The sequence below is a fragment of the Rhinolophus sinicus genome, chromosome 14 (genome assembly GCF_057876585.1).
Source record: "Rhinolophus sinicus isolate RSI-liver-muscle chromosome 14, RSI-T2T, whole genome shotgun sequence".
Lineage (NCBI taxonomy): Eukaryota > Metazoa > Chordata > Mammalia > Chiroptera > Rhinolophidae > Rhinolophus > Rhinolophus sinicus.
This window is the reverse complement of record NC_142514.1, coordinates 123,718,360-123,732,959: the sequence shown is the minus strand read 5'-3', so window position 1 is coordinate 123,732,959 and position 14,600 is coordinate 123,718,360. Positions and strand designations below refer to the sequence as shown.

Here is a 14,600-nt window from a genome sequence, read left to right as displayed (position 1 = left end):
AGCTTTACCTCCTCCTGAATCATCATGGAATAGATGGAATCCTGGGATAAAATACACAGCACAGATTCATAACTGCAAGAGAGGGGACGTGGCAGCCGGCTCAGCAGAAGAAGCACTAGACCAAGAGTCAGAGGTTTTCAAATGGCTATCTACCCTCTCAGTGTTTGCACTTCCTGTAAAATGCAGGTGTGTGGGCAGGTGATCTCCATGCTCTCTTCGTCTAATCCATGTCATTTCCCCATTTTAAAGGTTACCACCTGTGGCCTAATCACAAGTCCAAGAAGCACAGTCCACGCACCCAAAATTAATTTATTGAGACTGGAGCAATTTACAATAAAGAACTTGTTACAGCACATTGGAAAAACTCAAGTTTCACATTCACAAATATAAATCACTGTTTGCTCTGAGGCAACATGGGCGGGGGACAGACAAGGTACTAGGGGGAGACACAGACCTAATGGGCCATCAGTGAGTCCTCCCCAGAGAAAGACCTTCTCTGTGACTCAGCAGTATTTCTAGATGCCCCCACAGAGGGGCAAAGTGAAGCTTTCCCTGTGATTCTAGAGCAAGACAAACTTTCTGTAGCCCTGCTGCCTTTTTCTTTCTGGTTCATAGAATTTCTATGACAGCCTTAAGATGAAACCATTAGCTACTTCTCAACACCATGGAGACAACAGGCACAGACATGGGAGACACTTGGCCAGAAAAATCCATCTGGGGATCCCTATGGGCTCAGAAGGTTCGCTCTGGCCCATCAAAGTCAGTTTTTTACCCACTCTTCAGAAGACAATTTTTCAAACTTTACATCTTGAAAATTTTCAAAGATCCTCACAGAGAGAATCGTACAATAAAGCCCCATGGTTCATTATAGGGAAGCAAATGATCTACGTTTGTTTCAATGAACAGCCAAGAGATCTAAGTGAATCTTGGACGAACACCTTCTCCCCGAACCTCAGTTTTCCACTCAGCTCCATATCCATGCTTTGCTTTCGGGATCTATCTGGTGCTAGAAAGAAACCTAAAACCAGTGTGAGAGTGGCAATTGTTTACGGCTGGTAAATTAAGCTCTATTCTGCCTGATGTGTCTTTCTTCTGGATGACACAGTGAGTCTCTCAGGACCAGTTGGAAGGTGATGAAAACGCTCAGTCTCTGGAATGAGATTTCTCTGGCAAGTTGAGTCCTTCAGGACTACAACGATACCACCGGCTTCTGTAAGTGACACGTGAGCCACCAGCATGATGCTAACTGACAGTGAAGCGGCCTTCTTATTCAGACAACACAGAGAAAGAGAATGGCCTGTCTAGACAGCTTGAGAGGGTGAGGTGTCTAAACAACGATTTCCAGCATGTTCGAAAACCTCCTCCTTCATCTCCTGTGAAAGCAAGGCAATGTTTTACTGCCTCTTGTTCTGTGTGATTGCAGGAGAGACGGAATTATGCCAGTTGGATGAGTTTTGTTCCTGGATCATGACAAAGGTCGCCATCTCCGGAGAGGTACTTCCCACTGCTGACTACAAGATGAAGGCAGTGTATCAGTTCTGTGACAGTCTTCTCCCTGGGTTCCTCTATCACCTCTTCTTCCAGCTCTTCTAATGGACACTATTCCTGGGAGAGGGGCTCAGAAGTTCTCTGCTATACCCCTGTTTCTTGCTTATCTCTACAAGGGAAAGTGTAATTCGGGATGAAATGAAAAGCACATGTACATATGTGCATACACACACGTTGCAAATAAATGCACAGCATATCAACAGAACTTATTACAAGTTCATAGGAGAAGGAGGTGATTTTTATTTTCTTCTTTGTGCTTTTCTGAATTTTCCAAAGTTTTAACAATAATTTTTCTTTAAGGAACCAAATTGGTCCTTTCTTGTCATATACCAGGCCAAGCCACCATGGAATTGTGATTCATCCTGGTCCAATGACTTCAGAAAGCGAAGCATAAAAACATCTGTGTCCGCTCCAGCTCGCTAACCTTCTACTCAAGCAGAGCTCAGTGCAGCTGGTCAGCCACACCCACCGTATAACTCAGGTGTGCTTTATGGCTGCTCAGCGGTAGGGAGGCTGGTAAAGCAGCTGCCTGACAGTTTGAGGCAGTTTGCTGACTCAGCCTCCATCGGGGCTGAAACTGTGCTGTTCTCTGGCTCAGGGAACCAGGGTGATATGCCTCACAGCATTTCTTAGACAGGAATTCATAAACATGTGTCTAGTTGGTAAGTACCTTTTAGTTTTCACATCAAATGCGGCGAGGAGGGTGGGCAGTTTCCTAGGAACTCAAGAGTCTTATGGCTTCTGCAGGAACTTATTTCCAGCATGATGAAGGTCATGTATGAGAGGACAGGCTCTGTCCTCAGGCCCTCTCCCAACCTCAGCTGGAGACAGAGACCCCTTCCCCTGCCTCTTCCCACCCTCCTCTAACTCATCGCCACAATGGACTCCACAGACGAAAGGTCTGTCTTCCCAGACTGGAGCTGGGAGGAAGGCAGGAAATGGTTGGCTAGCGGAGCCCTCTGGCCATGGCCCTTCTCTGTCCAAGCCACCCTGAAGGAGGGGAGAGGAGAGGGTGGCCGTTCCTCTGAAGGCTTGGGTGGCCTTTGGAACATGCGCAGTAACGCCTTCAGCTCAACCCTGAAGTTCTCATTAAGCCAGCAGTAGATAAAGGGGTTGTAGCAAGTGCTGCTCATGGCAAACCAATGGAAGGCAAAGTAGAGGGCATTGTTGGTGTGGATGACCTTGCTGGACAGGAGGAGGACGTAGCAGTTGAGGGGGAACCAGCAGAGGGCAAAGAGGACCACCACCAGCATCAGCATCTTGATTGTCGTCTTCTTCTTATGCCGCAGGGTCAGGTACTGCTCCGTGGTCACATCGCCAATCATGTTGCACAGCCACAGCTTTTTGGCCACTCGGGCATAAGCCACAGACATGATGAGGAGGGGCAGGATATAAAGGAGGATGAAGGTGGCCAAGTCCAGGTACTTCCAGAAGAGGTCCGCGGGCTCAGGGAAGTCTGGCAGGCACAGTGAGCGGACAATGTCCTCACTGGGGACAAGGGGAGAGAGAAACAGAGACAGAAACGCAGAGACAGAGAGAAGGAGGGTGTGCGGGTTAGTCTGGGAAGGTCTCCTCCCAACAAGCACTGGCCTCTCCCTCCACTGGGTTCCTGGTACCTTGTCCTGGTACCAGCACTTCTGATGCTGCAGCCTAATTATCTGATTACGTTGCTGGCTCTCCCACTAGCCTGGGAGTTCTATAAAATAAGGAATTCACCTGGATCTCTGTGTCCTCTTAACCTTGTGTTATTCCTAGCCCATAACAGAGACCCAACAAATATCTGTTTAATGAATAAATGCAACCCTGGTGTTCCTTGTCTTAGAGACTGGGAGCACCATATATTCAGGAAAACCTGGAATTCCCACCACACTACCGTGTTTCCCCGAAAATAAGACGTAACGGGAAAATAAGCCGTAGCATGATTTTTCAGCATGGCATCCCCTGAACATAAGCCCTATGCGTCTTTTGGAGCAAAAATTAATATAAGACCAGGTCTTCTTTTTGGGAAAACACGGTACCTACTCCCATTGCAGAGAGGAACCAAGGAACGGGGCAAACACTTAATGGGTCTTGAGAATATGAGTGGCAACGCCTGAACTAACATGACTTCAGCCATTCACATAACAGGTATTTATTTTCTATGCAACGTACTCAGTCCTCTTGAAGCTTTTTAGGGATATCTGTGTGTGTTGGGAAACCCAGAGTTGGTGTGTTAACTTAAAAACATGCAGATTACAACCTGCTAAGAGAGGAGGGGCAAGCCACCCACCGCTGGCCAGAGGGACTGTCCAAGCTCCCGCTGTCGGGAAGTGAAAACCCCCAGGGCCGGTTCAACACATTCACATAAAGGAAGTAGAGCCACGAGATCCATTCCTTACAAATCCCAGAAAAGAGGTACAATGAACCGGGGAAAGGCAGTCCAACATCCCGGGTCAGGAGCGAGCAGGGGACAGAGCCGGTAGCAAGCACATATTACTTATAAGGTGGTTGAGATGGCGGTTACTAATTTTTCATGGGCTCAACTCTGAGGGATCATTTTAAAAGGTGCCCCCAAGAAAAGCAAGGTAGGAACTTGTCGCGGGAATCCTAAACTCGGGTTCTTATTTCAATGTCCAGACTCAGTGTGAGCAGGGATGTTAGATTGTAAAATGCCTAGGCAGGAACCCAAAACGACAGTTTTCTCATCATACCGTGTGGCTCGTCGTTCTTGTTACACGTGCCGGCGGTCATCACTAGTGCAAGAATGAGAGAACTCTCTGCTTTTGTTAGCAGGAAAACAAAATAGCCTTCCATATGCGAAGGCAGATGGGAGTCTAAGAGCTGGAGGTTTTGGGTATGTGATTCATTCCAGTATTTTAGTATTTGGGAGGAAACCTGTACAAATTAGTTGAAATTGGCTTCCAGAGCTTGTTCTCTTGACTCTGTTTACGTCACAGGAGTGTGTATTAGTGTTTGTTTCAGATGGGGCAGCACATGGCTACTGCAGGACACACCAGCAGTGCACCCCCAGAACCCCTCTGATCCTTTTTACAGTCTGGAGTGCCAGGCCCCCAGCTTCTGCCTGCCCTGAAAGAAATAGCTGGCACCTGTACACACGACTATGCTGGGGCTGCTGAAGACACTTCCTGCAGGTCCACTAAGAGCCACAAGTGGCTGGGAGTCTCCCGGGGGGAGGCCTGGAATATGAAAGCCTAGCTCCAGATACCTCAAGGCTGGCACACTGTTATCAATTTGCTGCAGAGCCCCCCCTAAGGAGCAGGCTGCAGCTTCCCCCCAAATCGCACCCTCCCTTCTTCTTGCCTTCCCAGTCCCTTACCCATTACTCCTGGGAACACTGTCTTTAAAAATCATGGGCCTATGTACCTTCCTTTATCTCAGGGTCTGTCTCTAAGGAACTTCATCTAAAACAACTATGAACTGATGAAAATCACGCCAAACTCATTTTATTCATTCATTCAGAAAATATAAATGGAGGGCTTGTTATGTGAGGTGCTAGGGACACCAAGGTAGCAAAATCAGAAATGGGGCCAGCTCTCTCCAGCCTTACAGTCTGGCGGGGGAGACCACCTTTATGAACTACTAGCACACATATGAGTGCTTACATTTAAAAGCAAAAAAGCTGAGTGCTTTGAAAGAAATGGTCGTTCTGTGAGGGTATATGACAAAGAAACCTGAACGGGAGGTTGGGGGGAGGGGGGGGAGGGCATCCTGCCTCAGACACACAGATACATGCATGTCTCGTCTGCAGGTTGTGTGAGAGAATTTAAACACCCTTTTCAACACGGCCTGGGTGATTTCAAAGCTCAGTCTCTGAGAGCATATTCCCCCCGCGACAGAAGCTGATCAATACTGCCTGGGTCTTGCAGACATACTGGACAGAGAACAAGGAGGGAGCTAACGTTGTTGAAAAGAAAGATGAGAAAAAGGAGAAAAAATGCAGAGGACAGGCACTCGCCTGGAAGCAGCAGGATGAGAGAGGCAGAGAATGGCTCCGTGAGGCCGGTGCTGCTAACTAACTCTGAGATTCAGGGGGCTCTCATTCCCCTCTGTCAAAGTCCTCTGAGTCCCCAGGCTGCTCCCTCCCGGTTAATCTCACCTGTACTTGAAGGTAAATAATTTCTGGCAGATAGCGTGCGGGAGTGAGAAGAAGGTAGCCATGACCCAGATGACCGCGATGTAGATGACACCTTTGGTGATGGAGATCCGGGGTTTCAACGGATGCATAACGACCTGGAAAATAACCAAACTTTGCATCACTGGCTGAATGGGGACGTTTTGAAGCAAATGAGAAATCCAGCTGACACAGCTCACTCATCCCAATATGACAGGTAAGTCCTATTGATAAAGTCAAGCGCCCATTAATTCATCACTGAGCCCCTGAGCAGCACCATCCCCAAGACCACCCCCAGGGGTAGAGAAAGGGTGTCATCTGGACTCAGAGACTCCAGGCAGTTCAAATGCCTCCTGCATGTCATACATGGCAGGACAAGGGTACAGCGAGAGGGAGGGGTGAGAGATGGGGTGTGCTTTCAGGACACCCACAGCCCCACAGCAGGGCTGGCAGAGGAACAAGCCATGGCCAGCGTAGGGTCTGATCCCAGCTCCCATGATTCTGGACCCCTAGGTTACAAAGGGTTCCGAGAGGGTTTGAGGGAGACAGACAGACGTGGAGAGGAGACTCACCACTTATCACGGGAAGCTGTGTTCACGTTTGTTTGGGGGTTCACAACACAGTTTATGAAAGCCATTACTAAAATTGCAGTGGGGCCTGGCTTTCCCATACCTATCATAAAGCCAGTGTTCTAGGCGTTGGGCTGAAAAGTGTCTTGGAATTAATTGCTACTGTAAGCAATTCCTCAGAATGTTTAAATAAAGACTTAGGACTTGAACTCATTTTAAGATCAGAATCATTATTTCCTGAAAAAGGCAGTTTGGGATTAGTGAGTTCCAGGGTCGGGGGAGAGGTAAGAGCTGCCACCTCCTCAGGACACATCCCGTGACACTGGACCTTCTGGCTGTGGACTCGCAAGTTTTTCTCCTCATTTTCCAGGTCTTACAGGAGGAAATGACTGGGTTTTAGAAGCTACCCAGCATGTTCTCTACTCTGGACTTGGCCATGTTTGTCCCTCCAGCTCCTTCGTTGTTCAGGTTGTTGAAGGGGGTGGACGCCTGAGTCACAGGCCCCAGACGCCTTTACGTGTTCTCACTTTGGGTGTATGCCACAGCCACATGGTCCACGTGGGCAAGATTTCCACCCTGTCCTCAGGGCCACCTTTGGCCCAAGGGGCAACTCACAGTTAGCTGTGTGAAGTGGGGGTAAGCAGAGGCCAGCAAGGGTAATCCAGAGTCCCTCTTGCTGAACTAGGGGAAAAAGTTAAGAGGAGGCAGGAAATATCTGTGTGCAATGCTTTCACACTTTGTGCCAAAGCACCTGCGATATAAATTCCAAAATGATGGCATTTGAGAGATAAAGAGATCTCAGAGTCTGCCAAGTCCAATTCCCTATCAGATGCATGAATCTCCCCTAAAACACCCCTGTGAGACCTTGCTTAAATATGGCTGGTGACATAAGACTTATTACCTACCGCTCCAGGCAGCTTTGTGGACCTTCCGACACTTCTATGAGAAAATTCTTCCTTGTATTGAGCTGCATCTTTGAATCTGCATCTTTGAAGCCTCCTATCCCTTGACCCTTGCTGCACCTCTTGGAGCTACTCAATAAATTCTACCTGTGTCCCAGTGGCTCTTATGAGACTGGCCTCGAGTCTTCTCAGAGCAGGGTGGACTAGTGATCAGAGCACGGGCTTGGAGCCAGACAAACCTGTGTCCTAATCCTAGCTCAACCATTCACCAGGCATGCGATCTTGAGAAAGCTCTGCAGGCACTTTATTAGCTTCCATTCCTTGATTCCACACACACCCAAGTATTCAACACGGATTCACTGAGTTGGCACCACGAGGTACCTGCCGTGGAGACATTCGCCTCCAGGATGGGCTCCCTCAGGTCCTCTTCCGTTCCCTTCACCGCATCTACCCATGTGCGTCCGATGGGGCAGGACACTGGACAGAGCCTTCCGGCCCCACCCCGAGGCCTGCTCCTGCCGCCTGGACTTCCTGACTTGTTTTCCTCCTCTGCAGCGTGGGCCAGAGAAGACCCATTCCCCCAGTCAGGAGCCTTGTCTCTGACTTGTAGTTATTTGCCACTCTCTTTTCATCTGTGATTTTTCCCAGGTCTGCTTGTCTATCCCAAAAATAAGCTCATTCGCTTCTGAGACACAAAATGCTAACTAGCCGTGAATCTTCATTGGGACAACACACTGGAATAATTTTTTTGTAGCTCCTCCTCCAAAGGGTTGAATATGCCTGATTTGTACGGGTCAATAGGAAGACGAATACGCTCATTGAAAAATGGGCTAAAACACTGTGTTGAGCGCCCCCATAGCCCCTCTGGAAAACAAAGCCAGAGAGGGAAGGGCAGGGTGCTGGGTGCAGGTACCCTCACCTGGTGGCGGTCCACAGCAATGGCCGTCAGTGTCAGCGCTGAGACGTGCAGGGAGCAGTACTGGGCAAAGCGGCTGACGTGGCACATGCCTTTCCCGAACACCCATGTGCTATTCACAAAGCGGACCTAAAAAACGAGCCCACAGTCAAGAGATGAACCGGCCTTGACCCTGACACCCCACCTCCATCCCAACCCCCACAGTCTCTGAGGAACATCCGCCAGAAGGCCTCTTCTAGCTCCTTCCTTCTTCCGCTCCTCACTGCTGTACTGTGGATCACACATGATTTTCTCTAGCGTGACTCATGCTCAATCATTCAGTCCAACAAACCCTGATGGTGCTACTGGAGCCAGGCTCTGTGAGGTGCCAGGAGAGCGTGGGGAGGACATGGGCTTTGGAGTTGGACTTCCCACCTCTAGTGGTTTCTAGCTGTGTGACCTTGGGCAAGGTGTGTAACCTTTCTGAAACTGTTTCCTCGTTGCTTAAAAATCTCTACCATGTAGGCTGACTGTAAGGATGAAGTGTTTTAACTATAAAGGGTAGGACACAATGTCTGGCAGATTGCTAGAAAGATATTATTAGAAATAAATAGTAGCTATTTTTGTGGTAATAATAAAATTAATTCTTGGCCCCTATTAGCTCAGAATAATTGGGGACATACATCTGAAAAGTTGCAACATAGCATGTGGGTTGTGTTCACGAATGTTGGATAAGCAAGTCTTGCAATGTGTAGTTTGGGAAGGAGACCCAGGGGCCTGGAGAGGTGTGGGCAGGGGCAGGGGTGGGGGATGCAGGGAGGGAGAGAAGACAAGCTCCCGGACAGTGTGGAGCTTTAGGAGCAGGCCTAGGTCTCGCCCCACATCATCCAGGGCTATCTGCTCGCTCAATCAGTGCTTGAGCAGCTCCTGTGAGGAATGTCCCACACCTGAGAGGGTTCAGGCTCTGACTCTGATCAAGAAGCTTCCAGTCGGGACAGAGGAGGACTCGGGTATCTTGGACACAAGGCAGAAAATATTCGAAAGTCCAGAAAGTCCAGAAAGTCCAGACAAAGGGTACTGGGGCCACCAGGTGGTGTGGGAGTGGGTGAAGGGAGAGAGAGAGAGAGAGAGAGAGAGAGAGAGAGAGAGAGAGAATAGAGAAAAATAGAGCAAGTCAGCCTGACAGAAAGAATATTGTATTTTACAGCACAATATTTGCCACTTAGAGCTGTCACCTTGGGCAAGGCATGTAGGCCATATGAGCCTCACTTTCCTCATCTGTAAAACGGGCTACCCCTTTCAAATGGTTGTTACAGAAATCAAAGCAGAGATTCCACAATTAAAGTAGGTACAACAGTGCTTAGCCCATAGCAAGTACTTAACACGGCTAACTACCATTATTATAACATGAAACATTTGCGATGAGCTTTAAAGAACAGGTAGGATTTGCACATGTATTTGAACAATATATTATAGTGCCAATCTATTATACTTGGCACGGGGTCAGAAATCTCAGGACCTGTTTGGGGAATAAGGAGTGGAATGGTTTGGCTGGAGTGTGGAAGAGTCATGAGGGACACGTCCGGCCAGATCGTGAAATTGGGACCGCAGACCATGGACTTCACTCTGTTCGCAGTAAGCAGGGAGGAGCCACTTGAGGCTCCTGAGCAGCCCAGTAACCTTGCAGAGCAAGCAATCTTGAGCTACGCCTACTTCTCACCTCCCATATTCAGTGAGTTACCAAAGCCAACCACGGCTACCTCTAAATGGTTTTCCACCCCTTCCGTCTTCTTCAGTCCCAAGACCATGGCCCTAGTGGAGTGTCCCACCATCTCTCACCCGCACCATTACAGCCTCCTGGTAGCGTGCCTTGTCCTCCAGAGTCGTGCCTTGTAACTCAGCCCTGACACTGCTGACAGTACTTTCCTTAACCATATTGTCACCTTCCTGCTTAGAGTCGTCATGGTCCTGAGGACAGAGCCAGATGTCTTATGAGTAGCCAGGCCCATTTACAATGTGGCCCCAGCCTGCCTGTGGGGCCCACCTCTGCTTCTCCCCTGCCCTGCTGGCCTCTCCAACGTGCTTCCTGTCTCCACTGCTCCAGCTACTCAATGCTCCCTCAACACACCATGGGCTCTGACGCCCCTTGTCTTTCTTCTCCCAGGTCCCTCTGTCTGCACTGAGCATTCTTCACGACCTGGGAAATTCCTACTCATCCTGGCCCCTTTGAAATGTCACGTTCTTTGTTAGGTCCTGGGAGGTCTCCTTTGATCCTCTCCTGGGACCCCCGCAGGTCAGAATGAATGACTCTCAGAATGAATGACTCGCTCTGGTTGGGAGATGGATCCACCGCACTCTGTGTATGTTCCTACCATGGGAACTGTAAGTAATTATTCACTTTTCTCCCAATGACCAGAGCTGGATTTCATGCTGATGCAGTGGGTACAGAGACCAGGGAAGAAGGCTACTGTCACTAACCAGCCTTAGAAGACCCTCCCCTCAACCCTTTCACTCTCCCTGGTTGCCAGCACCTTGGAAGCTCTGACAGGAGTTTGAATCAGGGCAGTTGCATGGCTCAGGTTGAAGGTCAAGCTGCTTTGCATCCACCTGGAAGGGGTGCCAGATTCTCAGGGCCTTGACATCCACTCTCACAGGAGAGCCTCAGGGGCAGGGGTTGTCAGCTCTCAGCTGCAGCCTGGCCTGTGGTCTGTGGTCTCCTTTCCCACGTACCCGTGTGTCTGCTGCAGATCTAGTTGTGCATCCTACTCTGGGCAGCAGCACACCGCTGTGCCCAGGGACCCTCCAAGGCCCATCCTGGGTGGCCCAGCCCCACCCCAACATTGCAGATTGTCAGGTTAGAAGCTGGGGCGGGGAGTCAAGAGGAGTCAGAGATGCACTCTCTTGTGTTTCAAGGAGCAAGGGGGAGAGTGTTTATGTGGGGGGGGGCGGGGGGAGTATTTGGAAGTCCTTTGTCCTCGGCTATTGCTCTGAGGATCCTGAGTGGCAGGAATCCTTTAGACACAGACTGGGACGAGAATAGGAAAAGCCTATACTTTGGAGTAGTGGAAGCTTAACACATTCCAAGAGTGCCCCCTGCCCCCACTCCCAAGTTGGATGGCTTAGTGGTCAGACCTCTGGGTCAGTGGAAGTAATTCTCATCTGGCTCTGCTAATTAATTACTAGCCAAGTGACCTTGGAGAAGGGATTAAATATCTCTGTGCCTTAGTTTCCTCATCTGCAAAATGCGAGTAATGTTCTCATAAGTGAGGACCAGAGAGAAAATGTAGTTTTAAAATGTACCAGAGACAGAGAGAAAATGAGACAGAGAGACATGAACAGATAGACCTTTGGTAATAACTCAAATAACAAGAAGGTTATTCCACAGATTGAAAAAGAAAAGTAGTTTATGCTACAAAACCCTAAGATTTAGCTGTCATGATTGCTCAGTCATAGCTCTCTCAGTCTCAAATCATCCATGAGTGCCACACTCTCACATCATGGAGGGACAGACGTGACATCACTAATGCCAGGCAGCCAAGGCTTGGGGAGGAGGTTCCCGCTCCCCATGTGCACATGCCCCCGGCCTGCCCGGGCTCTGGGGCCCAAGCCCACCTCACCCTCACCTCTTCCGCAACACAGATCATGCACAGCCTTACTGCAAAGCACAGAAAAGAAATGCAATTTAAGTAAGTGGCTGAGGAAAATGCACTTAAGCTTCCAGGAACTATTAGCAGTTGTTCAATATTTCAGCTGTGACACAAAGCAGTATCCCATTGCGGGGGAGGGCATTTAATGGGCTGCACTCCTGTGTGTGTGTGTGTGGGGGGGGACCTAACAATCTCCGCTAACATTTCAAGCATCTTTGATCATCTTTGAGGAGACTAATTATCAAACAAGCTCATACTCAGTGACATTTAACAGGAAATAGTCATTTGTTCACTTGCTACATGCACTCAAATCATTGACCCCGATGCTACTAGCTGTAGAAGCTCCAGCTTAGAAGGTGAGAGAGGGAGGGAGGAACAGAAGGGAGGGAAGGAAAGAGAGTGGGAGGGAGGGAGGGAGAGAGAGAGAGAGAAAAAAAAACACCACAGAGAGACAGACAAGAAGAGTCAGAGAAAAATAAGGAGAGAGATAGAGACAGGCAAACAGAGGCGCGTTAAGACAGAAACACAGAGAAGAAAAAAGATAAAGACAGAGAAGAGAGACAGATTTCTTAGAAACACAAGCAGAATGACAGAGAGACAGAGATTGACAAAAAGACTAAGCGGAAAAAAGACAGAAGAGAGAATTGAGTTTGAGAAACTAGAGATGAGGGGACACGAGAGAAAAAAGACTAAGAAAGACGAAGACAGGAAGACAGGTGGGAAAGGGAAGCAGACAGACAGAATGAGGAGAGAAACAGTGGAGGGGGTGCGTGGGAAGGACGGAGCGGACGACGCGGGGAGAGAAGTGCGAGCCAGGAGCCGGAGGCAGAGCAGGGAGCCGGTCCCGCGCCGGCCTTACCAAAGTGAACGGGGTGTTGAGGAGCGTGATCATGAGGTCCGCGACGGCCAGGTTAACGATGAAGAGGCTGGTGGCCGAGTGCATTCGCTGGTTCTTGAAGACGACGTGACAGACCAGGACGTTGCCAAAGAGCGAGAAGATGATGATGAAGGAGTAAGCCACAATGAGCAGGGCTTTCACGGTGGGGTTCTGGGACTCGGCCCCGTAGCGCCGCCGGCCCACAAAGTTCTGCCAGTCGGAGAAGGTGTAGTTGTTCCAGAAGAAGTGCGAGGCGTTGGGCACGGCCAGGGTCACCGCCAGGCCTGGCTTATCCTCCCGGCCCTCGGGGCGCTCCGTGGCTCGCACCAAGGGGAGGAGGACGAGCAGCATCCAGTGCTGGACCATTTTGCAGGAGCCACGGCGCCCGGGACCCTGCCGTCCCGACGTCCCCGCTGGACTGCGGGCGGGCGGGCGCGCGTGGGGAGAGGCGCGCGGGGCTGTCCAGGGAGGGCCCCCGGGGCCTCTGAGCGCCCGGCCGAGCGCCTGCTAGCCGCGCGGGCCTCCAGCCCACGATCTGCACGGTTGGGGCTAGTGCCGCACTTTTATGTCCCTGCGCCCCGGGGCTGCGAGCCAGCGCCTCCGCCGATTGGGCAGCGCAGCGTCTCTGGCGGCGACAGTGACGAGCTCCCGCTCAGCCAGCTCCGCGGCTGCTCCCCCACCGAAAGCGCGCTCCCACTCGAGGACTAAAACTCCCGCAGGGCGTCCAAGGCCGGTTCCCTAACGTACCCTCGTCTGTTCCAGCTCTGCTTAGGCCTCGTTCTTGTAAAGGGAGCAGGCGAAAGACGCCCCGGGTGCGAGTTGGGATTGTGTGGGGCACACTGCCTGCTCCAGGGGCTCCCTGTCAGCAACAGGGATAAATTCCACTGGTTTCCCTCTAAGCTTCAGCCCTGGCAGGATTCCAGTATTGAGCTGGATCCCTGAGTTCTGGCGGTTCCGGAGTCAAGGTGAACCATGAACTAGATGTTTGGGTTTTTCCCAGATCCCTTTAATGACCAGATTGCAGACTCTTTAGGTTTTGTTTTCTTCCACCCACTTGGACCTAATGTGGGAAGCTTTGTTTTCCAAGGAAACTCTACAAAGCAGGAAACTCTTTTGACAGGATCAAAGAATCCAAAGAGATACATAGTTATGTTGCCCACTGTTTGGCTAACAATGAATTTTCTGCCATGGAAGGTTTTGAAGCTGTAGTCAGGGATACATGCTTTTTTGTTGTTTGTTTGTTTTTTTTGTTCCCCACCTGCTTTTCCAGGAAATCTTGGTATCTCTTGCTCACCCGTTTTCACTCCCAGTGTGAGGGCTCTTCTAGTCCTTCCTGCCCAGCCACCCGCCCACCTAATGCTGGATCATGGTCAAATCCCAGCTTTATCGCTTCCTGCCTGTGAAATCCTGGACACATCATTTAGCTTTTCTGGCCTTGGTGAAAAGCTTTCCTTTTCCTATGTGTGCGGTTTTCCGTCCCCTGTATGGATCTTCCATCACATTTCTCTCTGGTGCTAGAATGCAATAATTGGTTGACTAGGTGTAAATGCCCCCTCACCCCTATTCTAAGGGCAAACCTCATGTAGACTCTATTGTCAGTTCACCCTGCTGAGCAGTGCTGTTGGGCTGGGACTCCACTGAATGACTCAAGCCAAGGTGTCTTCTGAGGTGTCCACTTGCCCCTGGAGAACAGGCCCCTCCCACCAAAGTCCTCTTTTCCCACTGGGCCATGACGGAAAGCCCCATCCACCTCTCACTTTGGAACGTTTCCAGGAAAGTTAGACATCAGCTTTTGTACCCTCTCAAACTCCAGGAACATAGGCCAAGCTCTTCTATTAATAACCAATTAGAAAGTGGTTTAAGTGTCACCATATTTCAATACAAAGTGCAGTTATCAAGGTGGGAAGGAGTCAGGAAAGTCTTCCCAGAGGAAATGACACTTCAGCTCAGTCCTAAGGGACGAGCAAGAGATAGTTAGGTCATGAAGGAGCAAACAAAGGGAAGATGGTGTACTCTGTAAGAAAGGAATTGTGGTACATGCAGACATGGAG

At 50.0% G+C, this 14,600-nt stretch overlaps 1 protein-coding gene across 2 annotated transcripts; it reads right to left on the bottom strand.

The window, feature by feature from the left end:
* Positions 1 to 289: 289 nt before the first annotated feature.
* GPR83 (G protein-coupled receptor 83) lies at positions 290 to 13,510 on the bottom strand. Of its 2 annotated transcripts, XM_019737557.3 has the most exons (4): positions 12,532 to 13,510; positions 8,050 to 8,175; positions 5,645 to 5,778; positions 290 to 3,036 (listed from the first exon to the last, which is right to left on the bottom strand). In XM_019737557.3, exons 1-4 carry the CDS (start codon positions 12,913 to 12,915, stop codon positions 2,412 to 2,414), a joined length of 1,269 nt encoding a protein of 422 aa, XP_019593116.2. In that variant the 5' UTR covers positions 12,916 to 13,510; the 3' UTR covers positions 290 to 2,411. The 2 variants fall into 2 exon arrangements, with proteins under 2 accessions (XP_019593116.2, XP_088647630.1); XM_088791504.1 differs by lacking the exon at positions 8,050 to 8,175 and having other exon boundaries at positions 12,532 to 13,349.
* Positions 13,511 to 14,600: the final 1,090 nt, after the last annotated feature.

Excerpts from the sequence above, each read along its gene's own strand:
- GPR83 (XM_019737557.3), bottom strand. The coding sequence starts at position 12,915 with ATGGTCCAGCACTGGATGCTGCTCGTCCTCCTCCCCTTGGTGCGAGCC. Across the intron at positions 8,176-12,531 it reads TCAACACCCCGTTCACTTTG|GTCCGCTTTGTGAATAGCAC; the intron begins GTAAGGCCGGCG and ends CTCGTTTTTTAG. Across the intron at positions 5,779-8,049 it reads TTGCTGTGGACCGCCACCAG|GTCGTTATGCATCCGTTGAA; the intron begins GTGAGGGTACCT and ends GTTATTTTCCAG.